Raw genomic sequence first — 26,109 nt, 5'->3', positions numbered from 1 at the left:
TCACTCCTCTTCCTCTTCCTCTTCCTCCTCCTCCTCCTCTTCTTCCTCCTCTTCTTCCTTCTCCCCCTGCAGGAAAAGAAAATAGGATGGATGATTTTCCAAACTCCCACTAGAAAGGGGCATCCCAATGACTTATGAATTAAAAGGTACTATACTAAGATGCAAGCTACAAGCTCAGCAAAATCTTATGGTAAATCCTTCCTGGACTATGCCATTTGTGACAATAAGTGGTATTTTTTACCACTTAACATGTTTTAGTTAGCCCACATGCAAATACATCAACTGCACATAGAAACTAGCATGTCAGGGAGAAGGTTCTAGCCTAACTGCACACTGATGCTAGTTTTTCTGTGCAGTTATGCATATTTTTAGATGAGATGCATTCAAAAGACTGTCACTTCAACTGCAGTTTGAGGGGTACCGTCCCAGAGGAACTCCATCACATGGTTTTGCTGAATGTACAGATCAGCCCTGAGCACAAGTGGTCACTGTGGCTAAAAAAAAACAACCTGTTGGGTAGAAGAAGTGCTAAGAAGGAAAATGGTAAGAGTGTCCCCTAGCTTCAACCCCCCCCCCCAAAGTTACCTTTATGTGCACGTACCCCCGTGATTGTAGGGTGGAGGGCTGGAGTGTGGGTGAATAAGCGGATGCACCTTTATCCCCCCTTTCCTTTCTTTATCCAGAGTGCAATGTGCAACCTTCCCTGCACCACATGTCTTTTGTTTGATAAAAACAGAAGTAGTTAAGTCTGAGTTCCCAGCCTGCACTGCTTCCATCCATATAAAACAGAAACAGTACAGAGTTGTGACCTACACCAAATTGCCATTGCCCACCTGACATATAAGCACTAGGGCTTTTCTAGAGGCCACTGGTGCATGGTCATGGCTGTTCACTGCTTGTGGTAGTGGCCTGGCTACACAGAACGGCAAGTTGCATTTGCAACCGCCATAAATACACTGTGCCACCAGAATGCAAGCCCATAGGACTGTGCTATTGCAGTATTACTGTTTAAAGTTGTCTGAGCTGCCTTGGGCATTGGGAAGGGAAAGAAAGGATTCAAATACTGTATTTAAAAATAAATGTAAAAACATAGAAATCAACATTTAGGATTTATATAGTTAATGTTATGCTTTTAGTTTAGGGAAAATTCTTGATACAATGTAGTTGACCCTGTGAACCTGATCAGCAGGGGATCCTGGGCACCTGGAAATTCAGAAACTAAAACTCTATACAGCAGTGTTTCCCAAACTGTGGGTCGAGACCCACTAGGTGGGTCACGAGCCAATTTCAGGTGGGCCCCATTCATTTCAATATTTATTTTTAATATATTAGACTTGATGCTACCATGATATGTGACTGCATTTGGGGAAGTGTTACAGACCTGTACATTTAACAAGCTACTATGTATATTCTTCTAACAATGATAGTCAGTAGGACTTACTCCTGGGTAAGTGTGGGTAGGATTGCAACCTAGGATTGTTAAAAACATTCCGGCTTGATGATACCACTACTGTTCATGACATCACTTCCTGTGGGTCCTGACAGTTTCTCATTCTAAAAGGTGGGTCCAAGTGCTAAATGTGTGAGAACCACTGCTATATAGTATATATTCACAAGGGTATTTACAACTGTGGGAAGGAATACTGACCTTAGGGGCTGCCTCTCCATTCTCTTCATCTTCAAATGCCTGCCCCTAAAAATATAAGAAAGATGTATTTTGTGGTGATATAAGAAACATTTTTTGTGACAATTTGAAACCAGTAGTGTAGCTAAGGTATCGGATGCTTGGAGTCAAAGATTTTAGAGCCCCCCCCCCGCCCCACATCCTACGAATCCCCACCGCAAAAACCAGAAGTCCCTGTCTAAAGGCTCTGGGAGTTCTTCTGAGAATCAGAAACTAATTCATAAAGGCCAGGGGTCACAAAAGGGGCCCCAGAGCCAAAGGAGGGAGCCCAAGAATTTCCTGGGATCTTACATTTTCCTATCTGCTTGTTGCCCACATGGGATGCTGGAGACACAACCATAAGTGTGCAGCTGCGGCTACTGGCGAGCCATATATGCTGGGCCAACATGACACTCCTTAACACAGTGTCAAATCCGGGAAGAAACCGGCCTGCTACAGTAGCTCTTTGGCTTGTGGATCTGCTTACTAGGACATGTATAGGAACTCAGGGACACAGCTGCAAGCCTACAGCTGCTGCAGAAACAAGCTTTGGTACAAACAGTACACTTTCCATTCTAATGTGAAGTTAAATATGATGATGTTAATTTTTGACACAATTTCCTATATTTAAAAGATTTTAGAGAGACTTTTCTGTACTTCTGTATCTTGCTGCTGATGCCACATGGGTGGGTAGACCTGCACTCCAAATACTTATCCAGCTGTCTCCACCCTCCCCGTGTTTTGCCCCTCCCTGCCCCATTCTGCTTGCATCACCCTCCCCCCTCTGTTTCACCCCTCCCCCTTAGCCAAGGGAGCCAGAAGAAACTTTATACACCCTGGTAAAATTCCTCTCAGAGGCCCTGCTCTGCCCCCCCTTAGCAATGCCACTGTTTAAAATTGTTTCTCGGAACATATCAGGGAACTGGTTTGCATAAAGACAGGGTTTTGGGGGGGGGGGCAAGGTGGTTAGCCTAGCTATCTTGGTGCATAAATTAATTCCACCTTGATCCTAAGCCACTTCAGAGTACATTTTCTTGACTTCTTCCAAAGGAAATGTGTTGTATATTTCAGAATCAGGGCACTAACAGATCAGCAGCGACAACACAAGCAGACCATGTGATGCAGAGTATCACCATCAATTATTGGTGAAAGAGAACTAACCCTAAGACAGAGTATGAGATGGTAAATTTGGGAAGTGGCTTTGACTTTAAAAATCCTAAAATGGTTTGGGACTGGGGTAATTCATAGACCATCTTCTCCCATATGTACCTGGCCAACAAGTCAAGATTACCATCAAAGTTTTCCAGGTGCTTCCTTTCCAGGTGCCTCCATCACTGGAAACTAGGTGGGTGAGTAATAGCGACAGGGCCTTTTCTGTGCTGGTGTCCCAATTATGGAACTCCTTCTGGACAATGCTCACATCTGATGAGGCAGCTGAAGTCCATCCTGTTCTCTCAACTTTGGGGGTGTGTGGATTTACTGTGTGGTTTTATATGCTGATTGGCTTATTCTCCCCTTCCTGCTACTGGTGGGGTTCCTGTTCTTGGTTTTTAAGTTCTCTGTCTCATTTGATTGAGTTTTGGATTTTCTTGAATTTTTGGTATTGAAGCTTAAAATATTTCTATTTTCCATTTGTTTATCATTAATCATGTTATTGTTATGGTTTACTGCTTTACAGATTGATGCAAGCTACCTTGAATGCCATTCAAAGCAGAAAGGTGAGATATAATTTTGAAATATGCATATTTTCAAATGTTCACGTTGAGGAGCTCAGTAAGATATCTTACTTATTATTTATTAATTATGATTTTAAAATCAGCTTCTCTTCTGATACACAACACTGGTGTGTACAATAATTTGTACACAGTAATATACTCAGTACTGAACAGACTTTATGTAAGCTTTTTGCAGAACTGGGGACTGACCCTTAGAGAGCACCATCTCTTTCCATGCATGCTGCCATTGTATCAGAATCTCAAAAGGTATTTTTGGGGGCTCCTGAAGCAGGACTAATTACATTTACTTAAGTGACTCCCAGCACAGACATTTAGGGCGCAATCCTATCTTCTGCTGTATCCAGCGCGAGATAAGAGCTCCACAGTGGCTTAGGCAAAGGTAAGGGAAACTCTTCCCCTTACCTCCAGGTAAACCACTGCAGCCACTATGGGTCTCCTTGGGCTTGCGCCACCTCAGGAGGTGGCACAAGTCCAATGAGAGCAGAGTGGCTTGGAGCTGCTCCGCACTGCTCGGGAATTGGGATTGGGAATGGGGGTTGGGATCCAGCATAACAGCCCCGCCTCCTGCTGCCCGCCCACCCCCGGGACCGCCCTTCACCCAGCCTCCCCCCACCCCAGAATGCCTCCCTCCCAACCCCGCCTCCTCCCTGCCCACCCCAAAGCCTTGCATCAGCTAAGCTTGGCTGATGCAAGACTCACCCCAGAAGCCACCACGGAGGCTGGATTCAGCCTCTGTGTGCCAGCGCACCTCTGTGTGCTGGAGCAGCTTGCTCCCGAGGAGGCTCAAATGTGCTTTCTGGCACATTTGTGACCCTCCTAGGCTGGCGCAAGGGACTGGTGCATAGTTAGAATTGCGCTGTTAGTCTCCCTTGGTTTTGTCTCATGGCTAAGAGGCAAATCTAGTCATTCAAGGGATACTCCATTCTGCTACCATCACTATAAGATGGCAGTCCAGATGGCATTCCTGAATGTGTCCCCCTTCCCTTGTCAGCAGCCCCCTTACCTGGCCTGCAATGGACTTCAACTTGGTCTTTGCACGCTCCCTGCGCCGGAGCTCATTATCAATGACTTCGAAGAACTCCTTCTGCACCCGAGCAAGGACCTCCTCAGGCTTCTCCTCTTCCACTTCCTCTTTGACCTCCTCCTCCTTGCCCTCTGTCTTGGTCCGCTCCTTTAGCCTCATTTCACGGTGTCGAGCCTCCAGAATTTTCTCCCGATGAGTCTCCCGCTCAAACATCTGAGATGCACAGAGGAGTTACAGCTGAAAGGGCTCAACCAAGCCCTTGTGGAGATGAGGAATACAAAATGTCTGAGGACTGTGATTTGCCTCATAAGACTCATTCATAACTGTCGCCACATCACCACTGTTAGAATCACAGTGGTCATTTCTGACAAAGAGTGTAGCAACAGAGCTCTCCACTGAGGAGCTCATGGCCTTGCATGAGCTCCTGAGGAAAAGCCTCAGGGAACACAACAATTCCTACACCATCCAATAGGGGTTGGGACGTGTGTGCTTCTTTGTACATTCTACAACGCGCCAGTTTCTTGGCAACAGTAAACTGTGATTTTAGTCCTGGGAAAATGTTATATCCCAATAACAGAAGCACTTCAGTAATCTAAGACCTGTATTTCCCACAACAACACTAACCAGCACACATTTCCAGTGTTATAAGCTGATTGTCTGGAAAGGCCCTGAGTGCAAAATAGAAAAAGAAAATGGAAATTAGAAACATGGGAAACAGAAAAAAAAAAAATGGATGTCACTGTGGTGTTCCAACGAGTAATAGCTGGGTAACATGGATTTCTCTCAGTTTGGCATATGTACCAACAGTCTGTTCTCTAGGAAGGACAACACCAATGTCAGCAAAATGGTCAGCAGAAAAACAAGCAGCAAATCCTCAAACCAGCTGAGGACTGAGACCGATCAGCAGACAGACCTTGAGCCCACTGTAGAGCTGCAATTATCCCTTTCTGGTCAGACAGACCAACTTCCAAACTGGATTCAGCCTTGGAGCAATTGTACCTTCCTGCTTCCTGAAAAAGCTGGCACTGCAGACCACTGGCTGGCCGGCCACTGTTCTAATTCTGTAGTCACCTCTCCAATCACATTTTCATTAGGGAGACTGCGGAGTGTTAATAGGCCAGCCCTGTGAAAATCAAAGCCCATCTCCTGTCCTCTATCCCCAAAGTAATTCTTCAAGTGAAAAAAATACACACACAAAAACTCAAACCAAAACCAGAAAAATAAACATTTGCCACAGATAAACATGCTCAGCAACTCTAAAAGGGACTGAAAAAGGCATGCGGGCAAGAATCCATGTTGGAAAAGCACAGAGATGTAAGTTCAGGGAGAAGCAGAGCTCACTGTACAGCGAGAAACCCCACACCAATTCTTAGAGAGAAGGCCACCTGCTTGGGCCCTGACTCTGAAAGGTAAGAGACACTCACTGCTGAAGCTGCATTCTTCTCATTCCGCTGCAAGGTGCACAGGCCAGAGGAAACTTCCAAGAGGGTCACTGTGCCCAGCTTGGAGCCACAGCCAATAAAGCGTCCATTGTCTTGCAAACGCAGGCTGAAGAGAGGCTCATCACAGACCTAAGGAGAAAGACCAGGGCAAGAGAGAAGAGGAAGCTTTAAACCTTCTTACTTTCAGACATTCCAAAATGCCCAGCATCTCAGAAGAACAGATCGAGAGTAGAGATTGTGCAGGGATTTATTCAAATGGCATTTGTTTCCCCAGCCTCCTCACTTCACACATTTTCCCTATCTAGAGATAAACTTCATACACGAAAGAAGTATCCGAAATCTGTAATTATTTTGTTGCCATTACATATGTTTGGAAGCTGCTTCCAGAAACACATGCAGTTGCAGCCAAATAAGGATTTGTGCCATTTGCAAACTTAGCCCAGGTATGCAAGTTTCCCTTTCCAAGAAAGCAGCCGTGTGCAGCACCTGAGGTGGGCAAGTCCAAGGAGAGTGGAGCGGCTCTGCGTTGCTTGGGGAATGGGGTTGGGATCCAGCATAACAGCCAGATCCCAGCCCCGCTCCTCACCCAACCGCTCCCAGGACCACCCTCTACCCGCCCTCCCCGGCCCCGGAATGCCTCCCTCTCGCCTCCTCCCCACTGCCTCCCTGCCTCCTCCCCACCCACCCCAGAGACTTGCGTCAGCCCAGCTCAGTGAACACAAGGCTCGCTCCCTCCATTGGCATGGAGGCTGAATTCAGCCTCTGTGCGCCAGCCTAGCCAACTCTTGAAGAGGTGCAAATGTGCCTCATGGCAATGTTTGCAACCCTCCTGGGTCAGCACAAGGGACTTGTGCCGGCGCAAGAGCAACCTAGGATTACGCCCTTAGAGGTGCAATTCATCTTTCAGTCTCACTGTTCTGGCACTGGTGCAGCACCAGAGCCTATTTAAACCCACAGATATACGGCAGAGATTACAAAATCGCTCAGAATAGTTGCTTTTAATAGTGCTCAATATATGCACCAAAGCCACTTAATGTTCCACCTCTAAAGAGTGGAAGTCACAGGAGAATACGATAAACACAGATGTGTTCTTGTCAGTAATCACCTTCAGGTTGAGGGTGGGGTTATTCTGTTTGAAGAGGAAGTCCCAGACATCAAGGGTCCCATCCATCTTACTAGTGAAGAAGACAGCTGGCCGAGTGGTGCTCCAACACGAATCTGTGAGGTAAGCCATATGGTACCTGCCACAGAACAAAGCATTGATTGGAACCTGTCCCTTACATCCCAAAGGGTTGCTATCCTCATTGCCTGTTGAAGATACAGTTTTACATGAAAACGGCATGTTTCTGCTATACATCCACTGTGAAAAGGGGCAAAGTGAACAATATTGCTTTCCTAAATTACATGATACAAACATTCTGTATATTGTGCCCAATTAAACAAACTTACTCCTCTTAATTTTGCTGGGTCATGTTAAGCCTAACCTTGTTATGCCTCAATATTCCATGTTGAGAGACAGTGTAGCATAGTGTAGTGTTGTGTCATGTAGTGCAGTGTAGTGTCGTGGTTAGAGGACTAGGTCTAAAGAGATCAGAGTTCAAATCCCCATGCAGTTATGAAGCAAACTGTGGAACCCCTGGTTAGACGCCATTTCTTAACCTAACCTATTTCATAAGGTTGTCGGAAGGATATAATGGGGAAGAGATCCATGCATCCTGCCCTAAATTCCTTGGAAGAAGGGCAGAATAAAATAGAATAGTATTATATTAATATATTATTAATATAAATTAATATAGTAATAAAATATTAATATATTAATATAAATATAATATTATATATAAAATACAATATACTATCTATATATCTATAGATAATTTATAATAATAATTTGAAAATTCCATAGGTTCAGCATTTCTAAAAAATAAGGACTGAAAAAGTGTATCAATCAAATGATTAATTAGTTAACTCAACCACAGACATAAAATTCATCTCTAATTACTTTCAGTTCTCTGAAGGTTTCTGTTGCCCCAATATAACTTACTCACAATCTCTGCTATTTTTTTCTTCTACCTGGAAACCTCCCCTACTCTAAGAAGTCCAACAGAGCTTTACAGCCCAATCCCATGCATGTCTACTCAGAAGTAAGTTCCATTATAGTCAATGGGGCTTACTCCCAGGTAAGTGTGATAGGATTGCATGCTTAATTCTGTCCTGCTGTCTGGGCTGCACTCTAAGAGCCCAATCCTATGCATGTCTACTCAGAAGTAAGTCCCATTAGACTCAGTGGGGCTTACTCCCAGGAAAGTGTGGATAGGATTGGGCTGCCAGACTGGTGGACAGACAAATACATCCGTGAACAGGAGAACTGAAGGAAGGAAATTCCTAGTGCTGATCTGCTGGAAGTTGCCTTGCATGTTGCGCACAGAGGACCAAATCTCTAGCACTGAGTTGACATTCTGCTGCAGTGAGTTTTCAGCCAATTATTTGGCCAAAGCGTGTTATCTCCCCAAACACCACAACAAACAAGTCAAAACAGCCATTGAATGAGGAAAGGAGGAGGACGACCTTAGAGGGCTTTTGCATCCATGGTCAGATTATTGTTTTGGCATGCACTTCATGAATATATGAGATGAAAAATACAGACCTTTAGTAGAGTAGATTCCTGTCCTATAAAAGCCTCATCATCTAGGAGAGACAGCAACAAGGATTCTGCTGCTAACATTACTAGTCTATGTATGTTGTGATTACAATTATTATTACACCAAAAGGATGTGTTACCTACTTTGTCCACATGATTGAGGATTCTTTGCTCTCTTCTGACCAGATGCGTGCAGTCCAGTCCCCAACTGTCAAAAAGTTCTTGGGGTAGAAAGGATTTCGAGCCAGGGAATAGATGGGGCCATGATGTCCACTGAATGTGCTGACAATCTTTTCAGCAGGAGTCTTGGCTTTGCGGTTGCAGGAAATCACCACCCCTTGCTCAGTTCCTACCATGAACTTGGTTGGCTGTTATTGGAAACACAGCAGAATGCGATTGTCACTTGAGCATTGGAGTGCCCTGTTCCAAGGAAAGTTTCAGGTTGGTTTCTCACAGTTCACTTGGAGTGGACAGGTAAGTGATGCTGAATTAATTCTTAAATGTAATTAAATTTAATTTAAACAGTGCTGCCACGTACAATTGGAACACAACAAAACAAAAAACAGCAGTTATGGAATTCTGCAGGTATGATAATCAAACATTATCTAAAGGATGTCAGTTAATCAAACACTGTATATGAAAAGGAGAAAAAGTAGTTATTCTTGGTGGCCACAAAGTGGTGAATAAGTAGGAATTTTCAGAAAACATATACAGTGGGCCCTCAGTATCCACAGGGGATTATTCCAGGACCCCCCATGGATATCAAATTACATGGAAATCTGGGGTGAAACCTGAAATAACTTTTAGAAGCGACTGGGAAGCTTTCCGAAGTGTAGGGAACTCATGTGCAACCTCCTCAACCCTCAGAAGACCTCCTGGACACAACTGGAAGGCACAAGAAGAAACGTGCCTTCTTCTTTTACCAAGAAACGAGAAGTGCCTTTTCAGAAGTGTCCGAGAGGCCCTCCAGCCGCAAGGTCAGCATTCGTGGATATTCAAATCCACAGATACTGAGCCAGCGAATAAGAGGACCCATTGTAGTATTAAAAATCAGGATTTCCTATAATATTTCTGAGGGTTTTTGTGAAGGCCTCATGCTTCCCCCTGTCCTCAGGACCCCTTACTGATTATTTCCTATAATATTTGTGAGGGTTCTTGTGAGGGCCTCACGCTTCCTCCTGTCTTCAGGACCCCTTATTGATTTCTGAAGCAATTCCCTCCCCTTCTCTGGTCGGAACTTTAGATACCTGATTATCTCCATGTCAATCCAGATCTGAAGCTGCAAATGAATACCGAGTGCTAGTAGGAAATAGTAATAAGTAACAGGAAAGGATGTCCTATGATTTGGCCACAGATCTTCAGCCTGCGGTCACACACCATAGCAACAACATGACAAGAATGAATGCTTCCTTCTTCTCTCCCCATCCCAGCACATGACTATAACTCACTTGTGTGTGTGTGGGGGGGGGGGGGAGAACAACATACTCTCATTAATTTAAATTAATTGGATTAATTAAATTTCAACCTATTTGGGCTGTATGGACTCATTTTCTTTCCAAAGCTTCAAATTAGGTTTGTATGATGGTGATGGGTTGTGCTTCTCAATCTTAGCCTCTCTGATGGCTCTCAGCAAACCTGTAGTCTCAGTGATTAGGAGTTTGCTGGGCCATGTAACAAAAAGACGAAGGTGCTTATCAAGATTCAGTCCCTGCTGGCTGTAGAGATTAGACCTCTTACAAGCTGCAACTGATTCCCACACCCCAACCTAAGCAGCAACCATTTTAGAACTAGACACTTGAATGCAAGGTTAGAAAATGAATTCTTCCTAATATGGAGGAAAGCAGTACATTGCCATTTAGAGTCATATGATTCCACCATAAATGCTCTGATCTATAAGACATGGTTGCAGGCCATTATTGCTCTGGTATGACAAGCTACAGGTTGTATAATAAAACTGAAAGGAAGGCAGCAGGGTATTTGGTTACATTCAGTGATGCCCAAAGAGAGGAAATCTCTTCCAAAGGCTTACATTAGGAGCTACAGGGGCTAAGAATTTGAATCTCTTTGTACCTCAACTAAGTTTGGGCTTACCACACTGACGCCTGAATTCTCAGCTAAAACAGGGACTTAAAACATTTTGTCCCACTTCTGGAGGTGAGGAGTGAGAAGGGGCAGTTGCAACTGAGACCAATGCGCAGGGGAATGGGTTAATCTCCTCCCCCAGTGCTTCTGTCCCAGTCCAGGGTATCAGAGTCCACTGCTGCATTTGCCACTGAAAAAAATAAGAAATGGAGGGATCAATGACTAGATCACCTGCCTTCTTCCACTCTCAGTGGTGCTGACCCAAATTTGAGTAACTGTGATCCATGTTTCACTTATGATAAGAAAGTTCAAGTAGCTGGTGTATTAAAACAAAACCAAAAAGTTCCATGAAATCTGCACACTGATGAATAACATCCTCTTCTAGACATGCTTCCATTTTTAAAAAGATAGATTATTACCTATTAGTATAGCCAGGGGTAGCATCAAGGGCTGGCAATGCAGAAAACTGGCCAAAGGCCCATAGGCCAGGCTGATCCCTGAGCCCTCAGCCGCGGTGGCAGCGAAAGCACTCAGTGGGGTGAGTGGGGAGTGCCAGAGGGGACTCAGTGTACTGTAGATTGATTCCTTCTCACTGCAATGTTCCAATTAATACCAGAGGTTAAAGCATTAAGAATCTGAAATGGTCTGTGATGTTGGAGGGTGATGAAGACAGTACTCCAACATAAGCACTGATACACATGCCTGAAAAAGGGACCCAGAAAGTGAACAGTAGCTGTCAGAGGGTGTATGATACTATTAAACTGTCCATAGTTATCACCTTCTCCTACTGCTACAGTCCCAAAAGCAAATTTGTCCTCTCAATCTCTCCAGTCTCAAGGTCAAATTTTTGCAACTAAATTTCCAACCCATTCAATTTTACATAGAAAGAAAGTAGAAAAAAGTAGAACTTCACACAAGTGTAGGCTATTTTGAAGATCATGGAGGTCTTTCCCACTGTCGTTGGCTTCTTTTTAACAACATACACAGTACATTCAATATCCAAATTCTGTTCTTCAACCTGCTATACTAAGGCCATTTTGTAAGTGATACTGTTGCTCAAAAAAAGCAGGTGGAGGGCTTTAAATCTAGCAGATGCAGATTAGTCCCTCTGACCACTGATAAACTGTACTTACAGTGTCCATGAAATATATGATTTCTTGGAATAGTTACAAATAGCTCTTTTTTAACCACTTAATGCTGTGGCAAAGGGGAGAATCCAGAAAGAGCTCACCATGGTTGGCTCATACTCCAGTGAAATGGCTCCTAAAGCATTTTCCAAGATTCCTTTCCTGCTGATGTCCATCACAAGTGTCTCAGTGGGCTCACTTAGTTTACGGATGTCCCACCACAAGACCTGGAAAAGAAAAAATGCATACGTTTGTTTTCTTTTCTTTGGCAATTGCTATATATGTGATGTAAGATGGACTATTTACAATCCACTGGCATCTCATCCCACAAGAGCTTTCTGTTATGGCTTTTAAGAGATGAAAAACAGTGTACTGTTATGTAATGTATTTGTAAAACGTCAAATGGCCAGGCTATACTGTGAATTTCAATTTTCTTGTGGATAGCATGGTTGCCTATATCTACCCCATCAGCAACTGCAAGATTCTAACCAGACTTCAGAAGTTCTAATCCTTAACCTAAGCTACAAGATCAAGATGCTGAAAAACACATTATGCTCAACATTCCATCTTCTGGATGGTGCATGTCTATTTTTCCAATAATATTTCCAAAGGAAGTAGAAAGTAAACAAGCACTGCTGCTTTGACTGCACATTTTGCCAGAGCCAGGAATGTTCTTGCCTCTTGATCTCCTCTAGACATCAGCCTTTCACCCTAGTTTTCCTTGGCTATCTCTGCTCCTGGTTCACTGAACTGAAGGACTGGATGTGACATGATACTCAGCTGACTCCTCAGGTCTGAGGCATGATCTGCGATACCCAAACTTTCCTATCCACATCTCAGAATATATAGTATGCTGTGCAAACAGGAACAAGAGTGAGCAAAAGAGCCCAGGGCGATCCTGCCAGAGCTCTCCCAGCCCAGATCTACTCATGAGTCTGGATTGTTCCATTCGTTCATGGGCATTTGATGGGAATGGAGCCAGGAAACTTATTGGCTGCTCTTAGGCTATATGCACTATCAGCTAGATTCAGCATCTATGAAAGAGGCACTACACTTTGCTGATAAGTGCAGTCGGTTTTTTTGAGCCAATCAAGGGCAAAGGAGCACAGACAAGCAAAAGTCATTTTGTATAGCTTCAGAGTACAGAGCCATGCTACAGCAGCACAAGGCAATTCCAACTGCTCCAGAAGTTTGTGGTTGCCATTGTGCCACCTTTCCTACGCAAGGGCCATCAATTATGATGTGGTTAGTTGTGACAAATTCTAATATCCATGGTGACCTTGTTCAGTCCTTTACCTGCCCATCGGTGGAACCAGAAAAGCAATCAGTTCCGGTTTTTGACTGCAACCAGATTGCATTGTACACAGGATCCCGATGGCCAAGCTCAACTGTGGTTAATTCCACTGGTAGCCCTCCTTTTCGGGTGTCCCAATAAGCTAAGAGGAAGCAAAAGATAATCAAGAAACATTATCAACAGCTTTACACCTTGTCTTTTACCTCTTCCCTTTACTTGTGGGTTCCTTCCCTGTCACCTACTATCAGGCTTTCTGTATCATAGCTACCATAGATCCTCTCCTTCCTCTGTTTCTAAAACAAGGTTAACAGAAGTTTATTTCATTTTGGCTATTATGTTACTAGACATTCTAGCTTGTGCTATTCAATACGTGTCAAGCTCCTGGAATATGAACACAAGGGGAAAAACACTCCAAAAAGTTCAGCTAGGTTTTTCACACCACCAGAACATTGTAACCAAAAGCTTATCCTCTGAGAATGCTTTCAAAAGAGCAGCTATGAAACCTTTCAGTGTGAATGCATCATTTCTGAATTGTGTTAATTGAATATAAAGAGCAATGTTTATAATACGCACATAACAAATATATAAAACATACAAATCATACACAAATAATTATGTTAATAATAATAAGATATACTGAAACTATAGAGAAACCGCCAAATTTGTTAATATCCAACTTTTCTCTATTTTTTTGTACCATTAGTGAAGGGGAGCCTTTTATCAGTAAATCTTCCTTTTGTTTACTGTCTCTTAAAAGAATATATCCCATTAACTGATGGCATCAGACGGTGAACTCTTGTTCATGAAAGCTGATGCTGGAAAAAGTGTGTTGGCTTTCTTCAGATAGTTCTATTACCTTCCAAATTTTTACTAGCTGCTCTTTGAGAGAAGGAGCAGAACCCTCTCTTCCATTCTTTGCAATCAATGTGTTTGCAGCTGTAATCAAATTCCATACTTGTTCGTTCCTATTGAACTCAACTTGCTCATCTATGCATCTTCTTACCAAAATCATCAATTGCACTGGGTCATTGCAACTGTCCTGCAAAACAGTCTACTTACTGAGCAAACCTACTACATGTACTTAAAAACTGGCTCTTACTCACATACGCCTCCATAAGTAGGGTCTTTTAAAAACTGTGGTTCTCTTATGTTGGCACATGGAGAAAATGTCAACAGCTATTTTAAATCAAATGTCCATCTAGTGTACCTAGCTTTTGCCTTTGATGCTCAGACACAAGAAATAAGAGGGGCAATTCAAGTGTCATTCAAAGGCCTAATTCTGACCTGTCCTGACTGCCATGAAGCTCTATATGCCTTTCTAGCTTTCCTTCCAAAGCACCATTTCTTTGGAACAGATAAATAAAGTTGAACCAATTGCCACCTTTTCCTCTGCATTTAATTTACATACCATCGTTCTATTAGTAGTATTATATTTAGGGGACAGGATGAGTATCCAAAGATTGGGAAGAGACAATGCAAGCAAGTTGTAGTGAAGAAACTTGATTAAACAAATGGTGTAACCATCTCAAATGACAATGTAAGGACTATTATTTGGATGTACTGGTTACTTTTCTACAGGGAAAAAATCACGTGTTGGCTGTGGTAGATGCAGAAATTCACCCATGTATCTCTGGCTTGCACTTTAACCCTCAGACTGATATCAAAAGGCCTCCATTATCAAAGACTGATATGAAAGAAGTGCCCCCCTCTTTTTTTTAAAGCTAGCAGATGGGCTGGAACTCTGTCGACTCAGCAGGGAATTGCTTTTGCTGTCTGCAGCTCAGTTATAATTAAGCAATTGGAAGTGACAGAATGTGTTTCATGGGATCATTACTGCATGCCTGGAGAGGCCTGTGAAGGACAAGGTGAAATCAACTCTCTCTTCCATTACCTATGAAGTGCCTGATAATGTCCTTCAGTATATACCCTGTCATATCCGATTGCTGCTGAAAATGGCAACAGAAACATAAAAGGGAGTACAATTAAATCAAAGGGCAGATGTGAATGGAAAAGTAATAGGATCATAAATGGAGCTGGCAAAAGGAGGCCTTGGGGAACGCTTAAAACAATGGCACAAAACCATTCTAGTTAATCAGTTGGGGGTGATTCTGAATAAGGAGGCCTTGCGCCTCCCAGGCGATACTTCACAGCACCAGTTATAGAGCACAGATTTCCATGCTCTGAAAAGGATTGGTAAGAAAGTCTTGTTATGATCTACACATTCATGCTGTTTCTCTGTAAACCCATGCCGCGACCCCCTCCCCCCCAAAAAAAAGACAAGCTGTGAGGCTGCAACTCAGTGACAGAGCACAAGTTTTGCCTGAAGAAAGTTCAATCCCTGTCATCCCCAGGTAAAAAGGTTCGAGTCTGATGTGTGATAGCCTGAGGCCCTGGAGGAGGGCTGCCACCATTCAGAGCAGACAAGACTGGGCAAGATGGGATAGTGGTTTGATTCAACATTCATATTATGTGGTTTGCAAGAATGGGAAAATGTCACATTGACAGAGGGCAAGAGTAACAGGAATGGTAAGACCTATTCCTGTGAGAAGCAGGAGGCTACAATAGTATCTATGGAAATACACTGGAGCGTAGGGAATTACCAAAGTGGATCAGTTCTGACTTTGTCCCACCCAGTTTCCTGTTTCCAACAGTGGCAGTACCTTTCCAAAACAGAGGCATGAGAGTATGGGAGAGAGTAGTGAGTGCAGCCAGAGCATCACTTGCTGCTTTCTTTGGCGCAGTTCCTACTGCTGAACATACATGCTGTTGTTCCATTAAAAAAACTGGCTGGTGGGGTGTTAGGGTGAGAGCAGTTGCGGACCTACCGTAAGGTCCGATAGGGCAAAAGCCCCAGGCGCGAGGCACCAGAACCCTGCAGAAGCCTCTCTGATGCTCCCAACGGGCGGAAACTGTGCTTTGGGTTTTCCGGAAGCACAGTTTAAAGCATTGGGGAACCTCACAGAGGTTTCTTCAACGTGTTCCTGAGTTGCACGAGACTCTGTGAGCCTCAGGTGAGTGGGAGGGGCAGATTTCTGCATGGGGGGGCGGCGGTACCCTGCGGGGGGCACCATCATGGACCTTTGCCCTGGGCATGGGGAGGTCCACTGCTGGGTGAGAGTGCAGCCAGGGTGAGGACTGAGCCATCATTACCTCCTGGAAAGTTGTCCCACCCTCCCCTCCCCACTGGTGAGGATAAGAGAAGAGTCAAAGTGGAAGGAAGTAGGGGGACTTGAGTCTGGGTGCATCACAGGGATTCAGCTTCCATGCCTCTTCTCTGTCAGATGTAGCAGAGGGAGGCTGGACTGCTGGCATACCCAATTGGGAGGCACAGCTGAGGATGGTGGCTAAGGAAGACACTCAGTGCTGCTCTTGGAGCAGGAAGTGAAATGGGACAAACAGTTGTACTGATGGCACTTTCTCCTTTTGATACTGTCATGCAGGGCCAGCCCAAGATCTCCTGACACCTGAGGCAGCATGCCAAATGCTGCCCCCTTACCCAATTATGTGCCAGCCTCCCCCTCCACATTTCCTCTTCCCTCTGTTCCCTTCTTCCTTTTTCAATCCAGGGAGTGGAAGGAGAAGGAGGAGCAACAGAGGCATCAGACAGAGATGAGTGTCCCTCCACCAATGTCCTGCCTGAGGTTACTGCTTCAGTTGGTCTCGTGGATGGGCCAGTCCTGCTCTTGTGACTGCACGGTTGGTGCTTTCTCTCTGTTACTTTGATTCTGATGATTGCAGAAACATCTGTGTAGAACACAGCTGGAGGATTACTTATTAATTTTCTTTCCCCCTTTTTGGGATAATGATTGAGTGGAGTGAAATGTCGTGATTGTTTCTTAATTGAGGTGACTTCCCATTTAGCAAAGTGGAACAAATTTTTAAAAGATTAAAGAAATTAAACCCCAGAACTGATGCTACATTTTCTTCCTTCAGAATTCTGATTGGTTCAGAACTGGTATGAAGCCAGGTGCTAATGATGAATGTATTCATGAATCAAATAATCTTTTTGCTGCCTGTATTAAGATGAGTAATAGATAATACAGTATTTAGATAGTATGATATTTTCTAGCATAATAATAGCCTTTTTTCTGAGTTTAATTCAACAGCACTGGGTGCTTAGGTGACAAGTGACAATGTCTCACTATGCATTTTCAGCCTTATAGAGGCTTGGGACAACCTAAATCAACATGGAAGAAAACCATACCTAGTTTACAGCCCAATCCTATCCACACTTTCCTGGGAGTAAGTCCCATTGACTCTAATGGGACTTACTTCTGAGTAGACATGCATAGGATTGGGTTGTGACTCATTATTTAATTTTGGTGCAAAAACCTGTTCCTAGGCTGTGAAGACCTGCAATGGATGCCCATTATTATCAGTCCAACTAAATGAACATTCACTAGGCATGGATACTGAGGAATCCAATTTATTTTGCTGTTGGCTTTGAATATTCATAGCTGGCTGACTTAACCCATTTCTGCCCAGCCCACAGGTGTGCACATTTGATCCCCGTTGCATATATGCAATGTTGGGCAGAAATGGCTTAAAGAAAATACTTGTGCACAAACTGAAAAGCTGCAGGCATCTTTAAACACCAGCAAATAAGATCATTAAAGTTACAAGAAATATTATTTTCTTGTATCATTCCAGGAGTCAAGATTAGTTTAGATATGATTACTGCTAGAGCCAAAGAGGGGTAGGATTCAAGTTACGTATATACCTATACACACACATATCATTTCTGCCTTCTATGTATTATCTATTTCCCTTACCAATCTGCCCGTTGTAACATCCTCCAATCAGGATATGAGAATCCTTGGGGTTGTATTCTAAGCAGATCAGAGGAGAGGAGGGCCGGATCAGCATTTCTGGTTTGTTGGGGGTTTCTAAGAAAGAAAATACATTATTGTGCAGAAGGAAAAGGCATAGATTGCATAGTTCCCTCTGACCCTCCCCATTCTAAAGTATGAAGAGGAAGATTTCGCTATTTTACTCACTCAGCTCCTCCCCATACCCTCACACTAGAAGGCGGTTATGAGTAACTGTCCAGCAATTCAGTAAGTTTGAATTGGGAAATGGGGCAAATTCACCTGAGGCTACAGCTGCACTGAGTGGCAGAACAGAGAGATAAGAAGCAGAACTAATAGTGAGACCAGGTCCTGGGAGATGCATTTGTCAGGCAAAATCAGGATCAGGGAAACTTTTAGCATCTTCCACAGTGCATAGGACAGCCAGACAGAATGTAGATCAAGATCAAGAGATGAATCCTCCAGCACTAAGGTCTTCTACAAGAAAAATAATGCCCCAACCTTCTCCCTCTCTTACCAAGATCCCATATATATGAATCAAAGCTCATGTCTTTGGAACTCCGCTGGAACTCTAGGCTGGAATAAGCGACTGCCAGCTTCCGGCTTCTGTCAGGGTGCCAGGAGAGATGCGTGGCAGTTCTCTTGATTGAGTTTGGGTCCCTTTTTGATAATAAAACAGAGGACAATGGTGTTCATTTGCTAACAGGCTGTAGGCTATGTGGGTCTGTTAGTAAGTCTCTTGAAGAGTGCACTACAGAAATCCTTCAAAGGTCTGGCAGGTGAAAAACTATATACTAATATTTTCTATTCCAGGCCTAAATACCTATAAATCCAGCGTATCAAAAGACATCACTATGGCTTAATTAGTATACTCTCAGTTTCTTCTGCACGTAATACTCCAAGACCACAGAGTCAATTCCAAGACCCTTATTCTTTGGCACTACTAGTGCTGCCTCATTTTCCCACCTCGAAGTGCATTCCTCCTGCTGAAACCTGGTGAGAGCTCAAGATGTCCCAGTCCCAGTCCAGTTTGAATGGTTTCTTGTTTCCAACCAATACAACCACTTGGGTGCTGTGAGTGGCATGAGAATAGGACCTGTCCCCATAAAGATGTAGGCTATATCTGAGAGACATGTTCTCTCTTGTGTCCTGCCAAACATGCGACAACTGTGTGCAGGCCCAATCCTATCCTATTTTCCAGTGCTGGTGCAGCTGTGCCAAAGGGGTGTGCACTGCATCCTGTGGTGGGGAGGCAGTCACAGAGGCTTCCTCAAGATATGGGAACATCTGTTCCCTTACCTTGGGGCTGCATTGCATTTGCATCGGTGCTGGAAAGTTGGATAGGATTGGGCCCTGTGTCTCTCCCTCTAGATTTTTTTTTCTTTTTAAAGCTCTGTGTACATTACTCCTTCACCTTAAAGTTAATCCAGATAATCAATGAATGTGTGCTGCATTCCCAATACAGTCTTTGCCCCCCCCCCGCCATTCCCATTCCATGTTGGGGGTGTGTGTGTGTAACATGTGTAACATGTGTGATACCCAGTCCACATGTAATGGGGTAGGATGTGGCGGGAGGGTTTTGGCCTTCCTCCATCTGCTGCTTTTTCTAGTCATTCCCTCACCCATGATGTACAAACACAAATCTGGGGACTGGCTGGGGGGAGCAACACTGTCTCTCACTTGCTACTTCATTGCAAATTGCGCCGCTCCCCACCATTTTCCTTCCAACTCCATATCTGCCCCTGAACATCCAGTTCAACTCTAAGTAAACTAAAAGAGAGAGAAAGACAAGCTCACATTAAGCAATCTTCCCCACCTTGAAAATTTAACAGCCAATAACCAGGAAGATATTCACAATGCTTGCTCTCAGGACTGTCAAGGAATAGCAGCTGGAAATTTATAAAACTTGATCCCAACACAGAAGAGGCAGCCCTATTCAATAATGACCAACCAAAGAATTTGGGGTTAATCATAATCATTTTAATAACAGCAGCTGCAACAATGCCTGCTTCCAGGGCCAGCCCAAGGCCTCCTGATGCTTGAGTCAGCATGCCAAATATTGCCCCTTTACCCAGTGATGTGCAGCTTCTGCTCTTCCCATTCCCCAACAGATACTAAAGAAAACTGAACCCCCTAGCTCAGCACTCTCCTCCCCGCAACATTTTCTCTCTCCCTTTTCAAATCCAGGGAGTGGAAGGAGGAGCAATGGAAATAAACAGGATAGAGAAGGGTGCTCCCCCCCACCAAATTGTTGCCTAAGGTGACCATTTCAGTTGGCCTCATGGATCAGTCAGCCCTGCCTGCTTCTTTGTTCAACAAATTCAGTGGCCAACTAAAATCACAATTGCAGCACAACCAATGACCAGCTCACACTGTATTAGAAGCAAATCCTGGCTGCTCAAGTGCTACCTGAAGACATTGATAGTTTTTGCGGAGGGAGGTTCATCTGTAATTCCTGCTGTCTCCTCATCGTCAAAGTACTCCTCGTAGATATTGATGGCATTGTTCTGTTTGATGCAGTGATCCATCAACTACAAGATAAGCAGCAAAATGAATCACTGAGAACAAACTCTGAGAAGTTACAAGAAAAGAACCAGCAAAGCAGTATGCCTGGCTTTGCTGACAGCTGATGTGCTAACAGAGCAGCCAAGGGACCTTACACTGCCAAGCTGCATGATGACGTTGATATAGTTCTCATCCTTCTCCACTTTCTTCCGGAAACGAATGGTCTGCTCCATCTCCAGTGGGTTGACATCTTTGGGCCAGCCACCTTCCACATGGTTAATGCCCCGTGTTTCCATCTCAATCCGTTCTGTGTTAATCTGATGTAAAGGAAAGATAGAGCTGATGAAATGATCATCATGACCATCAATGGCCATAAAAACATGTTCTTTCTTGCGAGTAGTTAGAACACCATTGATATATGGCCAGTGCTGCTAAATCCTGTTGGGAGTCTCAGAAAAAAAACTACATAAACATTGCAGTGGCACTTCTAATCATTGTGGCACATAGGGAAGTGTTTTGGTGACCAGTTGGGGTTGTCTGCTCATTGATGGTAGAGGAACAACTTGATATATGTCATCAGTTATACTTGTAATATATTACAGTTACACTTGTAATAATATATCCAAACTCCCTGATTATCTGCAGTGGTCATCTTATTATTGTAGGCTTGTTTACAAATGAGATCCAGCTGTACATTTTTCCCATGTGATCCTTCCCACATATGGCACTCTGAGAGAAATTGAAGGGCAAACTACAGTGTACTACAGACATAGCCCACAACAGCCAACCAGCAAACATACAAAGCAGCCTTATGCTGAGTCAGATCTTGGTCAAGTAGCCCAGTCTTGTCCATGCAGACTGGCAGTGGCTGTCTGAGGCCTCAGGCACAGCTCTTTCCCAGCCCAGCTGCCTGAGATCCTTTGACAGGGACTGAACCTAGGACCTCACTCATGCCAAGTATGTGTTCATCTACTGAACCCAGCAGCTATTTCAATTACGGAGTGGCACTGCAACCATTTAAACAAGAGGGATCTCATAGGGAAAATGGTCAGCTTGCAAATGTGAACTGCTCTAGGTATAGCTTCTGCGAGGATGGAGATGTTGGGATTTTTCCAGTTTGAAAGAAGAATTGTTGCTTATGGCATGTACTCATCCCATAGTCATCTCTATTCATGGGTTTTGGAGAGACAGAAAACGATGTCACTCTTGTGCAGTCTTCAACACTCTTAAAAACCACAGTCATCTATCTGCAAGCAGTTTCACAGCCAATCAATGAGTAATACCACCGATGCGACTTTCTTATCATGAGTATCTGTATGTGGGCTTAGCAGAAGAGCTTAATGACATGAAAATAAGCCTTGGAGATGCAACTCCCTCGCCTCTGCTACAACAAATATGCTCATTTAACTATGACTGGAAAAGTTAGTTATAAAAGTGGCCCTGCCTAGTGTAATCTGTTTGGGAGGAGATCCCTGTAAAAACATTGCTACATGTCAAGGGACAGAAGGGAAATCTCCACCACTCAAGGCATGTATACACGTTGCCTCGCACATTTTAATGACTTCTAATTTATTCATATTTCATTGTAAAAAACATGAAAAGCATCTGGGTTTCTGGATTCATTTTGTGCTTGTGAATACTGGGGGGGGGGGGGGTTTATCCACCACCACAAAACCGGCTTTGTGGTGGTTTAGTACATTAGAATAGTTTTTGAAAAGTGCAGAAGTCTATATCCCTTGCTTATATACTCCTTGTGCCAGAACACTCTTTTCTTATCGGCTAGCTGAATCATGCAGCTTGGAAATCAATCATGCCACAGGCTGAAAATTCACATACTGTAGGAAGTACTGTTTCCAGAATAGCACTTTACCTCATGCTCTGACATGTCACTGGCACATTGCACTGCAGAATCAATGGGGTCCCTCTCAATAAAATTCACAGACAGCAAGGGATCGGGCTGAATGTCCACGTTGACTTCTGCCATCCGGTCGGAAAAGTTGCATTGTCGACCAAATTCGCTGCGTTTCTTCACGTAAACGTAAACTATCTCCATGGTGCTCACTGTAAACGGGAGAGACAAAGGTCACGTTGCTCCTTTGACATGGCTTTGGTCATATCGTTGCATCATGTGCTCTCTGCAGATGACATGTTGGTGGGGAAGTTGAGACCAACAGTATTGGTTGACTCAAGGACCCTGCATGGGCAGGACTAGCAGATCTGAGGCGCCCAATAGAACCTGACCCCAACCACTGCCTGGAGTATGAGCCTCTGCTTCAATCGACAATTTTGTGGCCTGAGACTGCAGAAAAAGGAAAGCTCATTCTGGGTCTCTGCTATCAGCTGGAACAAAGTCTGTGTGTATGTTGGGGGCTGATTCACTGCAGCTATAGTAGACCATCTTGAGAATCACTGGCTAGCAAGATGGGATACAAGTAATCAAAATACATAAACCGGTGCACAGGGCTACAATGGCACCAAAAATGGCTGCCGCTGCATCCCACATACTCCAGGCAGCTGCCGCCTCCTCCTTGGGAGAAGGGGACTTTTGTCCCCTTCTCCCAGGTAAACTGAGTTACCCCACAATGGGGCTACTTGATTCTACGACGACCTGAAGGTTGGCGTAGAATAAAGAGCCTCCATGTTGGGCGGCCAGCCCAATACAGAGGCTCTGGACCTGGTGGAGCAAATCTCCACCGGTTCCATCTCTCTCCCACCTTGCTTCCTACCCCTGGCATGCTTCCTCCCCATCCTCTCCCCGCCCTCCCCCCGCCTTGGAATGCTTCCTCCACGCCTCCCCCCACGCCCCCACCTACTTCTCCACTGCTCGGCAGTTTGCACAACCACCAAACAACAGAGCACCGGTGCTAGGGCCCGCAAACGTGCCTTATGGTACGTCTGCGACAGTGCATGCTAGCTGGCACACACTGAGTAGGATTGGGCCCTTAGTCAAGAGGGCTTTGGGTGGCTAGCTCTACACCTTGACAGGGCTCTAAGCATATGAGGGTGGATGATGCCAGTCATGGCTTCAGTCATTCCTGCAGCACTGTGACCTGGCAATCCTAAGTGTGTAGTGAGGGCCCTGTAGTGAAGAAGTAGTAGAATGGGTTAGGCTATTCAGTGGAGGACACAGGTTTGAATTTACCAACTGATTCTTGGGCTGCAGGTTCCTAGTTTCCTTGTCTTAATCAAAAATCATGCAGCAGTCCTAAGTGGAAAAAGGATATGGATTGGGGAGGAGAAACATTTTTATTTTCAGTATTAGTTTCTGGAGAATGTACTGACTTGGTTGGTTACTTACCACCCCAATCTCTATCACTAGTTTCCTAGAATCCAGAATGGAAGCAATTATAGTGCAATACCTCTTTTGGCTAGAATCACAAGGCAAATTCCAATTTTACTTTTCCAAACTTGTATGGAGTAACAAATGCTGAGCCTGAACCTGTCTGTGATATCAGTGTAGTTCTCTACAGTGGCCCACAGACTGATCTAGATGAAAGACTTGACTTTAGCTAGCAGAAAGTCCAGCCTGCCTCAGAGAATCCCCCTTTGCTTGGCTAGGGTTGCTTGGTTAAGAACTAGGGTTGCTTTTAACAGGGTGAGTGATGACTCCTAAAAGCCCATAGCTCAATACACCCTCAATGCTGCAAACCTAAACATCTCATGTAAAAGTTGCCATGTAGCTGAGGGGTGCTTCTCCTAGTCTAAATACGCTTGTCTATTTGGGCAGGCTTGGCTGTGGTGAGCCCTGCACTGGTACAATTTAGGTTGAACTGCTTTAATGCACTCTGTTTGGGACTGCCTTTGAAGGCTTTCTGGAAACTACAGCTGGTACAGAATGTAGTCACCAAACTGCTTACTGTAAAGAAAGATTGTGACCATGTCAAGCCTCTGTTAAACCATTTCCACTGGCTGCCTATGCATTTAGCCCCTAATGGTTTGGGACCTGAGGCCTGATGGGCCATCTCCTCCCATTTGAGTCTACCTGACCTATGAGGTCATCACATTTGGCCCTGTTGTGGGTGCCATTACCACTGGACATATAAATGGCAGGGGTTTTTTTGTTGTTGTTTTGACACCCAGCCTGTTGAATTATCTCTCTTTTGAGATGAGAACTGCCCCCTACCTGCAGCTCTTCTGTAGAGGAGTTAGAACTGTTTTGTTCCTCCAAGCTTTTGGGTAATTACCCCTGCTAACTGGGCAAAGAGGCACTTTAGTGGCTATTTGATGGTGGTATTCTGCATTCTTTTTAGATTGTGAGCCTTTTTGGGACAGGGAGCCATTTCGCTATTTGGTTCCCCCCCCCCGTAAATAGCTTTGTGAACTTTTTTTTGTTGAAAAGTCATATATAAACAGTCATCATAATAGATTTTGATTACTTTGTTTTTGTTTCTGGCTCCAGAATGTTTTATGAGTGGTTTTTGACTTGCTTGTGCTGTTTACGTTTGTATTTGTTATTGTGTTATTTTTTAAATTATTATTTGAAGTTTTCTTCATTTCTTCTATGAGCTGCCTTGAGCTTCCAGATAGGGTTGGAAACACATGATACAAATGTTCTTAAATAAATAAAATAGTGTAAACCTAGGAAGCAGGAATAAAATAGCCCTTTGGAAAAGGGTCAGCCTGTTACCCATATTGGGACTGAGGTCCAGGAAGAATGAACTGGCCTTCTCTCTAAACTAGGAAGAGAAAGGTGGGAAGGCAGGAGGTCAGGATTATATACAGCAATGATTTTCAACCAGTGTGCCTTGGCACATAGATGTGCTGCCAATGATCTGCAGGTGTGCCACTGGAGTTTGAGAGGGGGTCGTTTATTAGTAGGGCCATTGGGGAATATGAGCCTCCCACTAGCAGCATGGTGTGCCTTGTCAATTGTAAAAAACTAATGGTGTGCCTTGACAATTTTAGTGCTGTGTCAGTGTATAAGCCTTGCTTGATTGGGCCAAAGTTCCATCTAGCATAGATCTCTTATTTCCATGACCTGGCAGATGCTTCTGGAAAACTTACAAGTAGGGCAGCCATTTTCAACCACTGTGCTCTGGTACACTGGTGTGCCACAGGAATTTGGGGGAAGGTCATTTATTAATAGGGCCAATGGGAGATGTGAGCCCCCACTGGCAGCATGGTGTGCCTTGTCAATTGTCAACAACTTGGTGGCGTGCCTTGACCATTTTATTGCCTTGTCAGTGTGCCATGAGATGAAAAAGGTTGAAAATCACTGAAGTAGGGCAACAGCCCCCACCTGGTATACAGAGGTATACTGCTTCTGAGTTCCATTCAGCCATCATTACTAGTATCCACTGATAGCTCTATCCAACACGACATGTATCAATAGGCAATAATTTTTTTTTAATTACAAGTCAATTTGGAAACAAACAGCCAGAAGCAGCAGAGATATTGACGCTGAAGCTAAAAGCTAAACCGTAAACCACTTTATGAACTTTTTGTTGAAAAGTGGTATATAAATACCATTAGTAACAATAACAATACTAAAAGAAGGCAACAAAGGATAAGAGTGACAAAGACTGAAAGTGGAAGCAAGGGACTGATGGAGTGAGGGAAGTTTCAGAAAGTTCCCCTTGGTTGCTCTTGTTGTCAGGGTGCCACAGCTTAGCTCTGGAGCATATGAAGACATAGTGCCTCTGAGCATGTGCAGAATCAACTTCCTTTCCTTGATCATAGTGAGTTGCCCCAATTCGCATCCCACACATACGGGATTATTAGACCTGCAATCCTATTAGTAATCATAATAGTAATACGATTACTAATAGTAATCTAGTAGTAAATAGTAAT

General features: G+C 44.1%; 1 protein-coding gene across 1 annotated transcript; it reads right to left on the bottom strand.

Moving 5' to 3' along the window:
• Positions 1-22,372, bottom strand: DNAI2 (dynein axonemal intermediate chain 2). The gene is made up of 12 exons (XM_066616943.1): positions 22,190-22,372; positions 20,475-20,636; positions 20,224-20,345; positions 18,332-18,474; positions 17,779-17,892; positions 13,009-13,148; positions 11,817-11,939; positions 8,648-8,871; positions 6,971-7,106; positions 5,848-5,994; positions 4,403-4,636; positions 1-66 (listed from the first exon to the last, which is right to left on the bottom strand). The coding sequence occupies exons 1-12, from the start codon at positions 22,370-22,372 to the stop codon at positions 1-3; spliced, it is 1,794 nt and encodes a 597-aa protein (XP_066473040.1).
• Between the last annotated feature and the right edge of the window lie 3,737 nt (positions 22,373-26,109).

Source organism: Tiliqua scincoides, chromosome 2, assembly GCF_035046505.1.
Source record: "Tiliqua scincoides isolate rTilSci1 chromosome 2, rTilSci1.hap2, whole genome shotgun sequence".
Classification (NCBI taxonomy): Eukaryota; Metazoa; Chordata; class Lepidosauria; order Squamata; family Scincidae; genus Tiliqua; species Tiliqua scincoides.
Note: the sequence above shows the minus strand (reverse complement) of the source record. Positions and strands in the feature narration are given on the sequence as shown.